General features: G+C 47.3%; 1 protein-coding gene across 1 annotated transcript in view; it reads left to right on the top strand.

Moving 5' to 3' along the window:
• Positions 1-19684, top strand: part of furina (furin (paired basic amino acid cleaving enzyme) a) — a 123177-nt gene extending 103493 nt beyond the window's left edge. Inside the window, 7 exon segments of the mRNA XM_048262181.1 lie at positions 2553-2656; positions 3401-3518; positions 8910-9089; positions 9684-9808; positions 11678-11806; positions 14933-15281; positions 15283-19684. Of these exon segments, the coding sequence (XP_048118138.1) occupies positions 2553-2656; positions 3401-3518; positions 8910-9089; positions 9684-9808; positions 11678-11806; positions 14933-15281; positions 15283-15607 (1330 nt within the window). The 3' untranslated portion in view covers positions 15608-19684.
• The last annotated feature ends 481 nt before the right edge of the window (positions 19685-20165 follow it).

Genomic DNA, 20165 nt, shown 5'->3' on the forward strand with positions numbered 1-20165 from the left:
ATACACACACACACACGTACACACACAAACACATGCGCACACACACACACACTCTGTTTTTTTTTGGCCTTGTATTGCTCATTTAGTGTGGTATAAAAATCCCTTCCGAATATATCTGCCATTTTAGCTTTGACGGACAGCACATCCAGGTGCCTGTAAAGATCACTGCATCTGTATTCCCTTCTGTTAAGGTTCCTTTCTTTCTTTATGATAATGACAGTCCGGTGGGAATGGACTCCTGTTTTCAGTCTTGTTTTTTTGGAGGGGGGTGGGGGCACTGTTCTACTGAGAGAAAGTGTTTGGGGACACATAAGGAAGGCCTTATCGATGGCGTTTGGGAACACATAATGAAGGCCTTATCAATGTCCAGCCAGCAAGGACCATCTTAAGATGAGCCGGCAGACTGAAGGAGGACTACTTCTCATAACGTTTTGGCACCATCAGCTGGCTGGTTTGGCCAGCCCACAGCCATTAAGCATCCCATGGACATATGGCAGCCTATTTCTCTCACAACCAATCCGTGTGTGCTTCCATATGGCATATCTATCTCCAACCGTCAGTGTTTTGACCTCTGGTATCAGTCATTGTATAGGGATCTATGGATGATGTATGGGGTCTTATTGATGTAATTAGAATCAGGAAAGGAAATGGAGTCTGCCTGTAATCTCGCCAGAGACCTCATCCCTTATCCGGTAAATAACCATCACAGAATGTCTGCCGGAGGAATTATCTTACAGACTTACTGTATGGCCTGAAAACTTATCCTGAACCAATAGTACCTAGCTCAGGTGATTGCTGTACTCAAGCACACACACACACACACACACACGCACCTGCACACACACTTGGCCTGAGTCTGCTTTGGGCAGAAGGAAGGATCCATTTCAGCTGAATTAAAACAAACAGCAAAGCAAGTTTTGCTCTTGCACGGGTATAGGTCAGAGCGCTTGGGTTTGCTGTAATGGACCCTCTCCTCCCACTCCTCCGTCTTTAGCAGAATGCTGCTGTATGGTTGCCAGTTAAGCACTTACCATGTGATCTATACTCCTATCACGATAACACACCAGTTTAAACCCAATTTGGGGGAAAAGTGGACGCGGGGCTCGTTTCATCTGATTGACCTCTCTGATGCCCCTGGGGGCCGTCCCTGTCCATTAAACGGAGATCTTTTCTCAGCTTCTGAGCCACCCACCCCCCAGCTCCGGCTGACCTCCCGTCTTTTTTGAAGTCTTTTGCAGACGGGGGCGCCTTTTATCTGAAAGAGCACATTGTCCTGCCGGCGTAGATGGTGGGGCGATACGTCTCAGTTGAGTGCGTGAGCGCGCGTGTGTGTGTGTGAACGTGAGCGAACGAGCGAGCAAGGGAAGGAGCTGCGGTCGTCAGCGAACTAAGAAGCTTTGTCTGGCCCGACCCCGGAGGTGATTGTTCAGCTGGTCTTGCTTATCCGGCAGCGACCGCACCGCCATTTGGGGCTCAAGGCTGAACACTGACTCCAGTCTTTAGGGGGGTTTTGGGGAATGGAAGCCAAGGCCGTCCGCCTCCGTGCTGACTCTTACCAGGCCAACAGCACGTGTCCGATTAGGAAGTCATTTTCTGTGACGTATTTTTTCACTGTGGATGTGAAACCCAGTCAGAGCCTAGACTACAGCTCTTTGTGTCCTGCCTCCCACACACATCACTCCGCATGTTGGCTTTACACTCTGATCCTCAGTCTTGCACTCGCCGGGCAGTTCTAACCTCAGCTTATTATGGCAGGCTGTGTTTAAGAATGCAGGGATCAGCACTGGAAATCCATTCAAATATCCAATCCAAATGTACACACACACACACACACTGGCTAGGAAAAATGTGTCTGGGATACAGGCAATATCCGGGATGAAACAACATTCATATTCACATCAATAATATGTCCCTCAGCTAGTAAATTGTAAAAGTATAACTCAAGCAACAGCAATAAAAGACTGTTGAAGAAGCGTAATATCATGGGATGATGTACCCGCGGCAAACAGCTGTGTTGCCTGCTGCTTACATATTTTAGCTTTTTGATTTTGTTATTGTGCTTTTGATATTTATTTTCATTACGTCCTGGTTATTAATTCATAATTCTTTAGGCTTTCCATGTACCTTTTTTAATTCTGTCTCATGCACTCGTCTCAGTTCCAATGTAGTATTCTTCCTATTGTCTCTGTTTTTGATTCTACTTCAGTTTATCTCTCATTGCTATTCTGTTCCTCACACTATTTTACATCAGCGCTTAATGTGTTTTCATCAGCCTGTGATTGTCCTTCCCCTCCTGTCATCCTCTGTCGTCTTCATAGATAAGGGTGTCTAATCCTATTTTGTCTCATTGTTTTTTCTTCTGTATTATTTCACGCTGTTGGAAAGTATCCTTTGTTCTGTATGAATGGATTTCTCTCAGAAATGATAAAGTAATATATTATGTGTAACAAAGAAATGGACTAATCCTAATGCTGCTGTGGTAATGTGGTGATGAAGCCTACATCCTAAATGAGTGTGTTAATCCTGTTCTCTTTCTCCGCTCCGCTCCACAGTCAAAACCTGACCTGGAGGGACATGCAGCACCTGGTGGTGCGAACCTCTCGGCCCGCCCACCTCAGCACAGACGACTGGAAGACCAATGGCATCGGCCGCAAAGGTACTGATACGCCTGTTTCTCTCCACAACCACCAGTCGTTCTTTCTGACTGACCGCCGATCATTTTGTCACCTGAAGTCAGGTCGGGTCAACTAATCCCCCCCACACACACACATACGCATACGCACACAATATCTGACTCTACATCAGCAACTCTATGTAACTCCCCGCTCAAAGCCAATCTCCCTCCCTTGTGTCCGCTGAGCTTAAAGGCGGTCGATACAGACAGCATACATTAAGCCCTTCAGAAAACACAGGGCTTTCAGTGGTGTGGATCAGGAGTGTGTGTGTGTGTGTTTGCGTGTGTGTGTGTGTGTGTGTGTGTTTGCGTGTCTGTGTGTGTGCGTGTGCACACTGCTGAGTGTTTCCTAATGATGCTGCTGTATAGTGGCGGCATGTCGACATTAAGAGTCTGTTGATCAGACGGATGCTGTCTGCAGCTCTAGTTGAGGCTGGTGAGCAGTGATGGCAACACAATTAAACAATTTGGTGTCTCATGCACCTAATGTCTCACCCGCATGCTGGGATTCTCACTTGTTCACATTTTTAGATATGTGTCATTGTAGAAGTCTCAATGAGAATGGGAATGATGTCTGGGTATTTATGAAGTGTTGAAGTAAGACAGGATGTTAATTGACTCTGAAACCTGTGGTTGTGATGGGCCAGGATGTTGATGCTCAATGTGGTTTTGAGCTATAGCACACACGGTCGTCATGAATGTTGTTTATTGTTGTTTTGTTTACAGTGAGCCACTCTTATGGTTACGGTCTCCTGGATGCCGGGGCGATGGTTACCATGGCGCAGAACTGGACCAACGTGGGTCCCCAGAGGAAGTGTGTCATCTCCATGGTGGCGGAGCCCAAGTGAGTACCTTCTCTCCCTCCCCATCACTTCCTGTTTGGATTTCAAGCAGCACACCTGAGACCAGGTGCTGTTATCTTGGACTCCGCTCCCTTAGAGAGGAATCTACTGTGCCAGAGGCCATCTGTGCTAACCCATTGTTTCCATTGCACAATACACAATGGTCGTGTAAACAACACATGGTACTGCCAGGGTTCCTACGCAGTATGGAAAACCTGGAAAAGTATGGAATTTGATTTTAGTAATTTCCAGGTCTGGATAAGTATGGAAAAAAGAAACAAGGGTATGGAGAAATATTTGTGTTTTCAGACTATTGCATTTGCAATAATCACATTTGCAATAATTCATTATGACTTCACTCGGGTCATAATGAACCATTCCTACTGTTGTGTAGCTTAACTGTCAGTCCCCATCGTCAAGATACAACTATGATACAACTAAGATACAACTAAAAATGAACCAGCTAAATGGACGAATATTAAGTGTCATTTTTTTTATTTCACTTCAGTTGTCCATACCTTTGTTTTCACCGAGTTATCCCAAACCAGATGTGGCCGCAATGTAGAGAATATGGTCAGAAAAATCTACCGAGAAGTTTGGAAATTTGAGTATGGAAAAAGTATGGAATTTTGAAATGGAAAATGTGTAGGAACCCTGTACTGCACAAAGCCATTGGGTCGTTTTTCCCCAAACTCCATTAACTGTGTTCGCTTCTCTAAAGGCCTCCCCTTGTGTTCCGCAGAGGCTTGTTATTACTATTCTCTAGCAATAGCTATGAATGAATTAATGTTTTCCAATATTGTTGTTGCTTCTTATGGGCGAGAGAGTGACCTTACGCGAGACAGCACTTGGTGAGGTGATTAATGGAGTTACAGCGCACATGGCTGTCTGATTAAAGGAGAGGACATGTCCCTCACCTTACCACCACGCAGCCAGAACGCTCGCCCACTGTCCTTTAAATCAGTGTCCTCTGCAATTAGCCCACTAACAGAGAGATAAAGAGAGCAGGATGTATGTGGGAGTGATGAAAGATTGTGAAGGATGCCTAGGATGTGTGTGTGTGTGTGTGTGTGTGTGTGTGTGTGTGTGTCGCTGTGTCGCTGTGTCTGTTGTTTGATGGAGCAGTACGATCTCCCTGCAGTCCAGTTAGATGCACAGTTGAGTTTGATATGATGACGTGTGTGCGTGTGTGTGTGTTTGCATGTATGTGATTTCCATGTGTGTGATTTCCATGTGTGGGTGTAATTTGTGTATGTGTGTGTGTGTTTGCATGTGTGTGATTTCCATGTGTGTGATTTCCATGTGTGGGTGTAATTTGTGTATGTGTGTGGTGTGTGTGTTTGAGAGAGAGAGAGAGAAAAGTGAGGGAGTAGGAAGGAAGCAAGTGGGTGGTAGCTCGGGGCTTCTTTAAAGGAAATCATCCATGACAGATGAGGCTGCGAATCTATGTCCTCCACACTCCCATGGACCATAGCCAATTGTGTGTGTGTGTGAAAGTGTGTGTGTGTAAGTGTGTAAGTGTGTGTGTGTGTGTGTGTGTGTGTGTGTGTGTGTTGGGTGGTTTGGTACATCTCTGTATCTGAGCCCTCTATAGATGTCCTTTTGACAATGGCTTCTTTCCTCTCTTCTCCTCGTATCCCCTCCCTCTCTCACTTCTTTCTCTTCTTCCCTGTCCACTCTTCTTTCTTTTCCCTCTCTCACGCTATCCTCTGTCTCACCTCATGTGTGTCCACCATCTTCCATCACTCCCATCTTTCTCTCTTTCTATCTTTCTTTCTTACTCTCACCCTTTATTATCAGTCTCTTCTCTCTTTTCTCTCTCAACCATGTTGCATCCATCTCTCTCTCTCTCTACCTCTCCCTCTCTCCACTCCTCCCTGGTTTTCTCTGTGTCTGTTCTTTAGTGTGCTCCTCTAGTTTAGCTGTCACTGCCCCATCACCAGGCTGTAGACTGCTACGCCAATTAAACCGGTTGCCATAGTGACTGGGCCACAACATGGCGGCGCTCCACTAAATGTTGGCAGACAAGAGGGCAGGAGATTGCTATTATTCTGTGTTATTGAAAAATGAACGAAAACAGCTGTGTGTGTTCGTGTCGTGTGAATGAGTGAAAGGAGAGGAGTAAATCGTCGTGTTCATTCACATTCATAGCTCAAATCTCCGCAGAGGGGAGCCTGACTGTGCGCGCGTGTTTAGTGTGTGTGTGTGTGTGTGTGTGTGTGTTTGAGATTGTGTGTGTGTTTAGCGCGTTTTTAGAGTGTGTTGGGCGAGCGCGGCAGGTGTGTGGTGCCAATCAGAGACCTCTGCCGGCTCCCTGCCGCTCCTTTGAAATGTAACATCTGCAAAAAGCACTTCAAGTCTGCGCTTGCACTGCGGGGTGGGCGAGATCTCACCACTGGTGATGGAGACCTCCGTTAGGGTCGGACTCCCACACCCCCCTCCCTCCCCCCGCACAATGCTCTCAGATTGGCTGTTCACTTGACTGGCGGGATGGTTTATGTTTACCTATTGTTCTTTTAACAGTACCCCCTACAAACCCATCACCTGCTTATCACAGCTCTCTGGCCACCAGCCGCGCAGCTCACCGCTCATCAAAGAGAGCTCTGGGTTTGATTGAGACAGCCTGGCAGTTTGTAATGGAGTTGGACGAGCTGTGAGCTTTGGCAACCCCAAATGAGCCCAATAAAGCGCTCGAGTGTTTCAATTGGAGCCCAAATGGGGTCGGCCTCACAGTCATCAGTTTTCTATTGTGTTGTGCCGCATTGTTTCCTTTGTGTTGGCTGAATTGAACTGAATAAACTCTCTCTCTCTCTCTCTCTCTCTCTCTCTCTCTGGCTCTCTCTCTCTCTCTCTCTGGCTCTCTCTCTGGCTCTCTCTGGCTCTCTCTCGGCTCTCTCTGGCTCTCTCTGGCTCTCTCTGGCTCTCTCTCTCCTATATAATATGTCTTAAAGACCATCTGCCTGCTTTTTCTTTCTCTCCTCCCTCTCTCTTTTTGTGTCTCTTCTCTTCCTTTCAGCTACCCTCATTCCTTGTTTGTCCTTTTCCCTCTCTCTCTCTCTCTCTTTTTTCTTTCTCTTGAGCATGTTCATTTTTTTTTGTTCTAATTTGACCTCTCTTTCCCTTTCACTCTTTCCACCTCTCTCTCCCTCTCTCCATCTCTCTCTCTCTCCCTCTCTCCATCTCTCCATCTCTCTCCCTCTCTCTCCTCTCTCTCCCTCTCCCTCTCTCCATCTCTCTCTCTCTCTCGCTCTCTCTCTCTCTCTCTCTCTCTTTAAAACCCTCTGCCTGCTTTTCTTTCTCTCTCTCCCTCTCTCTTTTTACTGTCTCACGTTCTCTTCCTTTCAACTACCCTCATTCACTTGTTTTGTCCTTTTCCCCATCTCTCTCTCTCTCCCTCTCTCCATCTCTCTCTCTCTCCCTCTCTCCATCTCTCCCTCTCTCTCCCTCTCTCTCCCTCTCTCTCCCTCTCTCCCTCTCTCCATCTCTCTCTCTCTCCCTCTCTCTCTCCCTCTCCTTGCCGCCGGCTCTTGCCTGTTCTAATCTAGGGTAGGGGTGTAGGAGTTGGTCTTTTTCCTCTAAAGCTCTCAGACTTCTACATGTACAGTTACTTATACAAACACATTACTACACACAGCCACACAAACTAGGAATGAATATATGCACAGCCATATATATGCACAGATATGAACAAACATGTGAATGCTTGTGAGCGAACTCCTGCATGTCAAAAGACAAAGAAGCACGTAGGCAAATAGCATGACACACACACACACCACACACACAGACACACACACAGGTACACTCCTTAGCCAAGTAATCTCATTCGCTCTGAATCCCCTCTCATTCCCTGTGGATGCAGGCTGCAGATACTCAGCAAGGTCTGAAGAATTATTTCTCTCTCTCTCTCTCTCTCTCTCTCTCTCTCTCTCTCTCTCTCTCTCTCTCTCTCTCTCTTTCTCTGTCTCTCTCTCTCTCACACACACACAGACAGGTAGATACACTCTTAGGTACATTAACGAAAAAGTGAAGACGCTCTTGGTCTTGGTAGCCCTCCCCGTCCAGAGACCCACTAGCCATTTTGCACCTCTAAAATGAAGTGCACAGCACCCCTCCTCTCCACTGCTGCACTGGGACTGCATCTCTCCTCAGTGCTAATAGAAACTCTGTCAGAAGCAGAAGCAGCAGCAGCAGCCGCTCCTCAGCAGGACTCCGAGATGATGACGTGCTCTCCCTTTCTCACCTCTCACTGTCCACCCCCCCCCCCCACACACACACACACACACACACAGTTTTTCACGTAAACTGAACCGTAGTGGTTTGGATTGCGTAAGAGCCAATAGGGCTGGATGGGCAGGAGTGTCCAGGGTGGTTTGGCTGGGGAGGACGTGTCCCAGGACGTTATCTATTAAATACAAGTTGTTTTGGAATAAACATTCAGCCCTTGGCCTCGGGCCTCGCGGTGTGGTCTGGCACCTCCTACGGGACTCGCATCCGAGATCTGAGCCAAGGCTGCGCCTTTATAAACACAGGTTTAATAAGTGGCTGCCTCATGATATTACAGTAATGCATTAAAAAGGGGACGATGGCCAGCCACGCTGTCTCGGGGGGAGGGGGAGTCCTGCGTAACACCATAAATGAAACCAGACATATGGGTGTACCCGCTATGTCCACTCTATATCTGTCCCTTTTAGAGTCTTTTAAATTCCGTCCGTAGTATTTAAGCCCTTTACTGTATTTTATTAATATAGTTAATTAATCCGGTGCTGTCCAAGAGCTTAAAGTGACTGCGGAGAAAAATATGATGCCAGTGTTTAGGATGCTATTGCAGTGTTTAGGATGCTATTGCAGTGTTTAGGATGCTATTGCAGTGTTTACAGTAGTATGCTATTGCAGTGTTTAGTATGCTATTGCAGTGTTTACAGTAGTATGCTATTGCAGTGTTTAGGATGCTGTTGCAGTGTTTACAGTAGTATGCTATTGCAGTGTTTAGGATGCTGTTGCAGTGTTTACAGTGGTATGCTATTGCAGTGTTTAGGATGCTGTTGCAGTGTTTACAGTAGTATGCTATTGCAGTGTTTAGGATGCAATTGCAGTGTTTACAGTAGTATGCTATTGCAGTGTTTAGGATGCTATTGCAGTGTTTAGGACGTTGTTGCAGTGTTTAATGAAGCGTTTCAGCCTAGAGCCACCTCTACACATTACATTCCTTAAATGTCTCAGCTGTGTCCAGCTGTGTCCAGTATGCAGCTCTCTGTGGATGGGGAGACCTGAATGTCACTGCTGCCAATTCTGTCAGGGACATGATGCCATGCAGCCTTTGGCTATAGTTGCCATTTTACCAGGCATGTTGTGTGTGTGTGTGCGTGTGTGTGTGTGTGTGCGTGTGTGTGCAGGAACATCGGCAGCCATCTCGTGGTCACTAAGAACGTGGAGGCGTGTTTGGGGCAGGCCAACTTCGTCAGCTCACTGGAACACGTCCAGGCCCAGCTCACGCTGTCCTACAACCGCAGGGGCAACCTGGCCATCTACCTGATCAGCCCCATGGGCACCCGCTCCACACTGCTGGCCCCCAGGTAACTCTCTCCCTCTCTCTCACTCACACACACACACACACACTCACACACACACACACACACACACACACACACACACACGCACACACACACACACACACACTCACATAGACTAGAGGCCATCCACATGATCAGTTTTATGGGAGCCTGCTCCAGATCAGTTTTATGGCAGCCTGCTTCACACACTGGCCCCCAGATTCAAACACACACACACACACTCACATAGACTAGAGGCCATCCACATGATCAGTTTTATGGGAGCCTGCTCCAGATCAGTTTTATGGCAGCCTGCTTCACACACTGGCCCCCAGATTCAAACACACACACACACATACGCAGACAAATAGATACCCAGGCACTCACACACACACACACACACACACACACACACACACACACACACACACACACACACACACACACACACACACACACACATACGCAGACAAATAGATACCCAGGCACTCACAGACAGATACAAACTTGGTCCCTAGACATGGCTGGCTCATACATATCCACACACACACACACACACACACCCACACGTGAACCCCATATGGCCCTGCTCACTGCTGACCCTCTTCTGTCCCCCAGACCCCATGACTACTCGTCGGAGGGCTTCAACGACTGGGCTTTCATGACCACACACTCCTGGGACGAGGACCCCCGCGGGGAATGGACACTGGAGATCCGGAATGTGGCTGGGGCCAGCGACTATGGTAAGCACAGAACCCCTCAGCGCCGACCCCTCTAAGAGAGAGAGAGAGAGAAAGATGCCCCAGGAGAATGAAAGATGTTCTCCCTTACTAAGAGGGAGAGCTTAGAGAGAGGGAGAGAAAGAGAGAGAGAGAGAAAGTAAGTCAGAAAGAGAGAGAGATATGTCCTAGGAGAACAAAAGATGTTCTCTCTTACCAGGAGGGAGAGGGAGAGGGTGAGAGGGATGGCCTAGGAGAACAAAAGATGTTCTCTCTTACTAAGAAGGAGAGCTGAGAGAGAGAGAGAGAGAGAGAGAAAGGGAGGAGCAGGGAGATGCATACAGGACAAGCCCAGAGAGGAGAACATGTGAGGGCAGACGTGCAAGAGAACATGTGAGGGCAGACGTGCAGGACAACATGTGAGGGCAGACGTGCAGGACAACATGTGAGGGCAGACGTGTAGGGAGAAATGGGAAGAGCGACCAGAAAGCGAAGAAGACTCAATGAAAGAAAGATGGAGATAGTGAGGGAAACAGAGAGAGAGAGATGAAGGGAGGGAGAGAGAGAGGGAGAGAGAGAGAGAGAGCTGGAGGGCTAGAGGACAAATAAGCAGCCCTGGCCTCTCTGTGAACGGCCCCTTTGTTGATTGTGTTTTTATGAGCGTTCACAGTCCGCTAGCTTTTTCATTCTTCATGTCCACGCCCCACACTAAGTCAGTTTAATTGATTCTCTTTCTGTGTGTGTGAGAGAGCGAGTTTGTGTGAGTGTGTGTCTCTCTGTGTTTGTTTGTGTGTGTGTAAGAGAGAGAGTCTGAGTGTGTTTGTGTCCTTATGTCTGTGTGTCTGTGTGTGTGTGTGTGTGTGTGTGTGTGTGTGTGTGTGTGTGTGTGTGTGTGTGTGTGTGTGTGTGTGCGTGTGTGCGTGCGTGTGTGCGTGTGTGTGTGTGTGTGTGTGTGTGTGTGTGTGTGTGTGCGTGTGTGCGTGTGCGTGTCCAGAGGACCTCGGGGCACTCACTCGAAATCGGTTCATTCACTTTACCCTGCAGGCTGTAAATATGAATGAAGTCTCAGACAGCCCACCCAAGTCAGCACTCTCCTCCCCCTCTCACACACACACACACACACACACACACACACACACACACACACACACACACACACACACACACACACGCTACACACACCTCCACACACAAGGTCATTGTGTTTGCTAGGGAACAGAGTCTCACTCTGCAGGCACAGTGGTATTGTGTATCACATGATCCTCCAGGATCTGCTAGCGCCATAGTCCACTCCACTGCCCTGATCTGCTAGCGCCATAGTCCACTCCACTCCAGGATGGCCCTGATCTGCAGAGCCCAGCTTAGTTTAGCGGAAGGCGTAGCGTCTGGGAGAGAGATAGCAGACGTGTGCCAACGCTAACACTGGCCCTCTGAAAGCTGCTGGACATCAGCGAGAGATGCTCCGAAAACCACATGTTCTAGTGCTGGTGTTTTAAGCTGTGCTTTGATACTGTGTGTGTGTGTGTGTGTGTGTGTGTGTGTGTGTGTGTGTGTGTGTGTGTGTGTGTGTGTGTGAAAGAGAGAGAGAGAGAGAGAGAGAGAGAGAGAGAGAGAGAGAGAGAGAGAGCGTGCACGTGTGCCTGCATCTTTATGGTGTTTGGTTCTTCATGTAGATATGATGAATTGTTTTGCCATTTTAGTTCTGCAGTGTCTTATTGTTAGTGTATTATCAGAGTAAAAGTCCAGACACTTGAATGTGTGTGTGCTCTGATGGGGTGTTTTGTGTGTGTGTGTGCTCTGATGGGGTGTTTTGTGTGTGTGTGTGCTCTGATGGGGTGTTTTGTGTGTGTGTGTGTTCTAACGGGGTGTGTTGTGGCTCTGCGGTCCTCTCAGGCACTCTGACCCAGTTCCTGCTGGTCCTGTACGGCACGGGCACCGACACAGTGGACACGTCCGGACCTGATGTCAGTCAGACCAACAAAGGCAGCTGCAAGACCTTTGACCTCAACCAGAACTGCATTGGTAAGGCACTGTCTGTGTATGTCTGTCTGTCTGTCTCTCTGTCTCTCTGTACATCAGTATGTGTGATTGTGGTGGTGTGGGTGTATGTATACACGTAGGTCAGTGTGCATCAGTGATTGTGATTCTAGTGTGTGCACACACACTCACTCCGTCGTGCACATTTGTGTCATGGCAATACAGTGACCCCTGCTGGTCCGGTTTGATAATAGCAGGACCTGTGAGTGACAGCAGAAAGGGCTCCAGTCAGATGATCAGTCATACTGAAGTGAACCACTCGCATGATTACAGTCTGAGAGACTGTTTACACTTGTTTATCGGTTTCTTTGTTTGTTTATTTTTTTTGCAGATCCTCCTAATTAAGACTCCTGTGATTGTTAGTGTTATGATCGTAAGGATTCAATTACTTACTCGTTCATTTCAGTAGATCTGTATATGTAATCCCGTAAGACTGTCTAATTACAGACACTTTTCTAGAGAGCTTCTGTCTGCTGATAAACACCCCGTTTCATACAGCTCTAATCTCAAAACACTGGGAGAGAGTAGAAGTCTGGTGTTGAGTCTGTCCAGTGCTTCAGCAGAGCGACCAGGTGAAGGGAGGGAGAAGGGGGCTTGGCATGGCCACAGGCAGCAGGAGGGACGGTTGTTATTGGGTGGCGGCCATGGCTGGCGCCGGTCGCTTTGTTAGTGCTTTTGTAAGGAGCTGCCGTTTGTGTCGCTCGACTTTCTTCTCCCCATTGACTCTGACAAGAGTCTCATTCAGGAGCTGGCTCAGATCCTACTAGAGAGAGAGATAGAGAAACAGGGAGGCTTGGATAGAGAGGGAGAGAGAGAGAGAGCCCATCCAAGCTCTCGTCCACATGCATAATCTTTTCTCCTCTCTGCTGCTCTCCTTTTCATGTTATTGTCTTCAGGTTGACGCGTCTGTAAGTGTGTCTGTAGTGTGTCTTGCTTTCTTTACCTTTTTATCTTCTCGTTTTTGACTCATCCTCCTCACTTCCCTGTCATCATGTTGTTTTTCCTACTCCTCCTGTCACCACTTCCTTCCTTCCTTACTTCCTCTCCTCCCTTGTCCCTCTCTCTGATCCCTCTCTTTCAGACATCTCCAATTACCTTCAGGCTCCTCGCCCCCTCATCTCTCTCTCTCTCTCTCTCTCTCATCTCTCTCTCTCTCTCATCTCTCTTGCTCTGTCTTCCCTTCCTGCAGCCCCTCTCAGGTATTTCTCTCTTCTCTCTTTCTCTCATTTGTTTTCTCTCTGACTCATTCAGTTCACCTCTCCTCCTCTCTCCTCACGCTTGCCCCTCCCCCCCCCTCCCTCCCCCCGCCGCCTCTCTCTCCCTCCCTCTCTCCCCCCTCTCTCCCTCTCTCTCTCCCCCTCTCTCTCCCTCCCTCTCTCCCCCTCTCTCCCCCCTCTCTCCTAGAGTGCCTTCATGGGAATGGTTGTTCACATGCAATGCTACCTCAGCATGGAAGGGAAATATGCCACAGCATTTCCTCACAAAACATATTTTTTAGATGTTATCCAAACCTCCAAGTAATGATTGTGATCCTATTGAAGTCTCCCATAGCCCATTCCCCATGCAGCCTGCTGAAGGCTCCAGCCTTTAGAGGAGGTCAGCGTTTGGCCTGGCGTTTTACTTAGCGCTGACTAAAGAGGCTTCCAGATCAGACATCACAGCCATGGACTGATTCCCTTAGGATTCCATCTGGACATCTGAGAGGAATCTAAATTCTCTCATTAGACCCTCAGGCAAAAAGCCTGCCGTGTGTGTGTGCATGTGTGTGTGTGTGTGTGTGCGTGCGTGCGTGCGTGTGTGTGTGCGTGTGCATGCGTGCGTGCGTAAATAATGGTCAGATGGTTGGCTGCAACATTAACAGCTAATCCAAGACTTTGAAATCTGTTGAAGGTGTCTAGGCTGCGCATCAGGCCTGGTAATGAGTAACGGAAATTAATAGTTACGCACACACACACACGCACACGCACACACACACACACACACACACTGCCTCGAGTATAATATGGATACAAGTGTTCTGGTCTTTTGGCTAAACTGTAGTCTAGCTCAGTGTTTCTCAAACTTTTTCAGACCAAGGACCACTTAACCAATAAAAAAAAAGAAAACATCACGGACCACCTAGCTAAAAAAAAACAAAAAAACAGTTGATCCACTTTAACAGTATATTACACAATAGGCCTACTCACTGAACCACCTTGCTTATTGTGTCAGAGGATTCATATGATTTAAATTGGTGTAGCTTACATAAGCAGTGTTGCATACAAGTTGGTTCAATATTGCAAACAACTCATCTATATTATATTTTACCACGTCTGCTCGCGGACATCTTGGGAATAGCTTGCGGACCACCAGTGGTCCCCGGACCACACTTTGAGAAACACTGGTCTAGCTGGAGCAGCATTCCCCATGTGTCATCACCGTCCCCAGCAGTGTATCATGACCCGGTGGCAGTTGCGGTCAGCACAGTATGTGGTAATCCCTCGAGTCCGCTGCCCTCCACCCCCCGCTGTCGGGACTCGGGCGGTCATTTCACAGAGCTCAGACCTCCCAGCCCTTATCTGTGAGTGTCTCACGGGAGAACGATGAAAAGCGTCCAGTAAAAACAGCAAATCGCCTGGCTGAGTTCGGACACAGGCGGAAGAGAGGGCTGGATGTGTGGATGTGCCAGTGGATGTGTGATGTCATCTCCAGGGTTTAACAGACATGACTGACCGTATCCCAGAATGCACCACAGGCTGCCCTGCTCTGCCTCTGCCTCTACGACATCATCAGTTGCTTCTCTTCATTATCGTGCAGTGAGAGACAGACGCATATGAGTTCGGAGTGAGCCATTTTTTATGGCATTCACGCCCCGCTCTCCCTCTGATACTCTATTCTGTGTGTGCGTGTCTGTGTGTGTATTTATGTATGTATGAATGTATGTATGTATGTATGCATGTATGTATGTATGTACAATTTCTATGTTCTATGTATGAAATTAATGTTTAATTAACGTCCATTTAATGTTTAATTTCATGTTTCATTTACAGCAAAAAGTTATTGGTAGTTCATTCAGCTCATCCCTCTCTCTCCCTCTCTCTATCTATCTCTCTCTCCCTCTCACTCTCTCAGAGTGTAGCCCAGGTTATCTGCTGTTCCAGCAGGACTGCGTCCACTCCTGTCCTCCCGGCTACACAGCTGGGGCCGAGCCGCTGAAGTACACGCAGGGCAACTGGGTGATCCCGCCGTCTGTCCAGACCTGCCAGCCCTGCGTGGCGCCCTGCCTGACCTGTGCCGGCCTCACCCCGCAGGACTGCCTCTCCTGCCCGCCCCACAACCACCTGGACCCGGTCACGGGCACCTGCCTCCACCAGAACCAGATCGAGCGCGAGTCCCCCGACACCATGGCCGGGGCGTCCGCCCTGCAATCTGCCGGCGGGCGCCGTCAGCGAGGGGCAAACGGCGACCCACAAGGTGCGTCTCATGCCTGCCACGGTGGCCGTCCTGAGTTGTGCCTTCATCGTGGCGGCGTTCGTTGCCGTGTTTGCTGCGCTGCAGCTGCGCTCGAGCAACGCGGCGCCCAAGCGGCTACTCCTGGCCGAGACCGGCGCCGGCCTTCGTGAGGGCCTGAAGGAGGGCTTCCGCCAAGCTGGCCTCGGCCTGGGGCTGGGCATGGGCTCTGGCCGCACCATCTCCTACAAGGGCATCCCCAGCGTGTGGCGCGAGGACGGCTCCGAGTCTGAGGTGGACGAGTTCGACGTCCACAACGAGAGGACTGCCTTTATCAAAACACAAAGTGCTCTTTAACGGCCCCCTCCTCCCCTTCAATCCCACGTTTCAGGAGCAGTCCAGATCCGCAGTCCAGGACCGCCCCCCCCCACAATTATTTCTCTTTAAGGAATTCTCACTCTGTTTTCAGTCATTTTTGCCACATTTTTGTTTTTGCTCTTTTCCTCTTCCTGGGGTTGTTTGGGATCTCCTTCTCTCTTCTTGACCTTTTTCTCTGTGGAGTGCCCACCTCACATGTCTTCGGAGATTTGCAGGGTGACGCTCGTGAAAGGCCTGTCGCCGCGTGCACACGCTCACGGCTTGAATGTGACTTGAGATTACAAATCAAAATTCTCTCGGCTCTCCCTCCGAGCCGCGGAAAAAAGATTATTTTTTCTAATGTTCTAATAAATCATGCTCATGATTCCTCATGTTTTTTACCCCCTTCTTCACATCATGTCTCTCCAGGCACCCCTTCACATATCCAGGTTGCCCTTTGAGATTGTAAGTCGTAGGGGTGCGAAGTCAGGCTTGTGTGTGTGTGTGTGTGTGTGTGTGCGCGCGTATGCCGTCGGTAGAATGGCACGGAATGGCTTGACACTCTTCCCATGTTGTGTGTTTGCCTTCCTGTGGCGTGTGTTTGATGCAGCCTGTCCAGACCGTCCTTCTGCGAGTGCCCTATTGATTCGGCCGTGACCGGCGAGCTCAGAGACGGCTGGGGAAAGGGTTCTTTATTTTTCTGAAAAGGAGATAAATACCACAGGCCACACAGGCCCCTCACACAACAACTCCTGAGGCCGTTTAGCAAGATAGATGGGAGTTAAAGAGGTCCATCCACTCCTGACGTGTGTGTGAGTGTGCAAGACAGAGCAGAAGTGCAGTGTTTCTTTGGATGAATGTAGTGTTTCAAGAGATTGCAGCAGACTCAACTCTTTTTCTCACTCACTCCTACAGACATATACACTCTCACACACACCCATATATACAAACACTTACATGTGACTGCTTGAAAGAGACGGCCATCAAAGTCAATCCACATGGCTTAAAAATGGATTTGTGTGATTTCTGTGGGGCTGAATGAACTGCAGTGATCTCTCTTATTCTCACGCAGATACACACACACAGACACACAGACACAGATAGACACATACGTTCAAAGTTTGCGTTCATAGTGATCCCTGGTTTCAGTGCCAGTCGACCAGAACACATCCCATCCCTGAGCAGTGCAGGCGATAAGTCCTCATTAACCAGACGCGTCTCCTCACGTCTTTCGTGACAGCAGGGGCTTGGCCTAGAAAAGAGTTCACATCAAAGCAAACTCGAACTTAAAACACCTTTTTTTGGTTGTTTGTTTTTTATTTGTCTGTTTTGATTTCACTGCTGGCACTACTATAGGGGCCTAAAGTAGTTTGTCCCTCTTGTTTTAGCAAACTTAAGCAAACACGGCTCTGTGTGAGGCGTAGAAGGCCCAGAGTTCCTCATGGAGACTCATACTTTGCTGGCTCATAATTTTCCCTTGTGCTGACCAATGCAAGATAATCACCCACAACATTAAAGTTGCACACACTACAAGTTTCTTAGTGACCAGACCTTTGTGTCCAGGTTGTACTGTAAGCCTTGTTTCTAACACAACATGACCTTGTCCAGGACTAAATTAGTAGTGTAGTTAGTTCAATAGTACAAATGATCCACTTTTTTCCATTTAGGGTAGGTCCTTTAGCATTATATTGTGTCCATATTCTATATGTCAATATATAGACACCAGTCCTCCAGATCAAGCCTTCTCACCTCTCCTCAAATCCAGATTCAGCACACTTTTAGTCCTGAAATGCCTTTTCTGATTGAAGAAAGAAGATCATGAAGAATACTTGATTGACTTGCTTATCTCAAGCTACAAGCCTTTGTAGAAATGAGCTCCTCCCCCTCGGTATCATGAAAAGCCAGCTCAAAATAGTCTTTCATGCCATCATATCTTGTCATATCCTTGACACAAGAATCACATTGCATTAAACATGCACGTATTGCTGTTCGAAGAGAGGCAGCAGTAAGAAGCTGTTAAGTTTGTGCCTGCGTCCCTGTGCGAAAGGGTATTTAGAGATGCATCATATCCTTCCAGTGTTCTCTAAGAACCTAAGACTGCATTAGCAGGTGGACTGACGATTTGCTAAGTGCATCTCCAGTTTACCAACTAAACCTTCTTTTTTTATTTTTTTCTCCGATTTCTTCTGATGCTGCCATCCCAGACACCAGGAAGACATCATCAAAATTCAGGATTGCACATTCATAAGATTTTGTCATCCAGGGATTTCTGGGAGGTTCTTGGCTGCAGCAGCTCTTGTGTTTCCCTCTGTGCTGATCTAGAGAGGCCTGTGGTCATATCTGCAGCATGTGCTGATCTAGAGAGGCCTGTGGTCATATCGGCAGCATTTGGTGATCTAGAGAGACCTGTGGTCATATCTGCAGTGTGTGCTGATCTAGAGAGGCCTGTGGTCATATCTGCAGCGTGTGCTGATCTAGAGAGGCCTGTGGTCATTTCTGTAGCGTGTGCCTGTAAATTCTGATGCCTGCCTCACAACCCCATGCTTCATCGTTCCTTTGCCTAATTTGATGAAATAAAGGAGGGTTTAAAATGATCTATCATACGTAAAAGGTGAAGGTGGCGGAATCGATTTTACACCCAAGCCTTCCTCAGCGATGAAAATTGCCGTATTTTATAATTAATTGTAATAGATAAATGTATGACTTACTGTAAGTGGAAAGTGGTAGAGGGGTGCTTGAGTGTAAGAGGGCCTTTCTTATTGAAACATTTTTAATGGACTATCAATTTATTCATCCTTTCAGTGCCAAGCTTCTCTCTGTCTCCCCCACCCCTCTCTTGCCCTCTCTTTCTCTCTCTCCTACTCTCTCTCTCTCTTTCTATCCGGGAAAAGTTTTATGGGAATTAAATTTATTGCTGTAATATATTGTTTCTGTGTGGGTGCAGGACAGCTGGGAAGTATGCCCTGAGCTCTGCAGCTGGTGAAGTCGTGTGGGGTCTTAAGATTAGAGCTGCCCGTAACCAGCTTCAGGTGTTGCCCAAGAGGCCCCGGACGCCTTGTCCGTCTCTCTGATGCTTCAGGGCGGCCCACAACCTGAACTCCATCTCTTTTTTTTTTTTCTCCTCACAAATTTAGAGAGCAGTTTAGAGCGGTGGCTATGATAGGAAAGCAATCCGTGCCCATGTTAATCCACTGCTCAAGGTGGTTTCCCCTAAAGTGGTCTATTTTTTGTATTCTCAAAGGAAGAAAAAGAATCCTCTAATGGTGTCATTCTGGATAGTCCTCATTGATAGATGATTACGCCCCCTACTGTTCAGTCTTTGCAGTACAGTGTGTTATTGAGTGTGAACGTGTGTGTGAGAGAGGTGTGAGAGTTCAGTTGGGGTATATGGTGTTGAGGGCATTACCAAAGACTCTGATAGTGTAAGTGTGTGTTCAAGTGAGATGGCTCAAGCGTCCAGACTAAGAGCAGAGGTGTTGGTAGGTTCTCTGCTGCTCTCGAGCGTCCAGACTAAGAGCAGAGGTGTTGGTAGGTTCTCTGCTGCTCTGAACAGAGCCTCTGGTGTGGTGCAGCCATGTGCTCATGAAATTCAGTTTCCTTTCCCTGTTATGCCACCACCACCACAAAAAAAACAAAAAAACAGAGGGCTCCTATTTCAGCCTGTAGGAGCAGAAGAGTGAATGTGTTTGATTTTTAAGTACAGCCTCTTGTATGTATAACACACACACATTCAAGACACAACATACACGGATCAAGGGCTGAATGTCTCTGTATGCACTACAGAACCCACACACACACTGATTTCTATTAGACCTCGCTCCATGTTTCAGACTGAGGTCACTAGCCTTTGGCTGCGTGGAGACATCTTAGTAACAGAGACCCATGAGTTATGATGGATTGACTACCTGTGATGGGACAACTATTCTGAAAATGGCCTATTTTTGTACTATATATATATATGGTGCAGTGTCATTTACATGTAATTTAAAAAAAATTGCCTTTTTTTCCTTTTTATTTAATTGATGTCAATATGCGGATTATAGATTCTACGAAAAATAAAGATCTATGCAAACTTTAGTATTCTGATGTCATTTCTTTTCAATGATAATCTGGTAATTGAAAGAGATTATTTATATATAACTGCAGAAAACAGGGTAATCCAAGAGATTATTTCTATTAAACTGAAGAAAACCGGGTAATCCAATGATTTCTCCTCTCCCTTAGGAATCTAACTTTACAGATTTGAACTTTACAGTAATTTCCACTTTTTAAATGACCATCCTTAATAACCTGCATAGACTGTTTAATTATTCATTCATCACTCTCACTCCGGAACACTTATGAAATAATATGCATCAACAATTCATGGTCACTATTTTTTTTATTATTATTATTAGATGATCAGATAAAAATGATCTGTAGCTTACTTACACACTATTTATTTTATTTATTTATTTGTATGCCAATTAATCGTGCTGGAAAAAGGCCCATAAGCAATAATAATTATGGGCTTTCAGGTAAATATAAAGACGGATTATGGGCTGTTATTGTCCCTTTT

The sequence above is a fragment of the Alosa alosa genome, chromosome 14 (assembly GCF_017589495.1).
Source record: "Alosa alosa isolate M-15738 ecotype Scorff River chromosome 14, AALO_Geno_1.1, whole genome shotgun sequence".
Lineage (NCBI taxonomy): Eukaryota > Metazoa > Chordata > Actinopteri > Clupeiformes > Clupeidae > Alosa > Alosa alosa.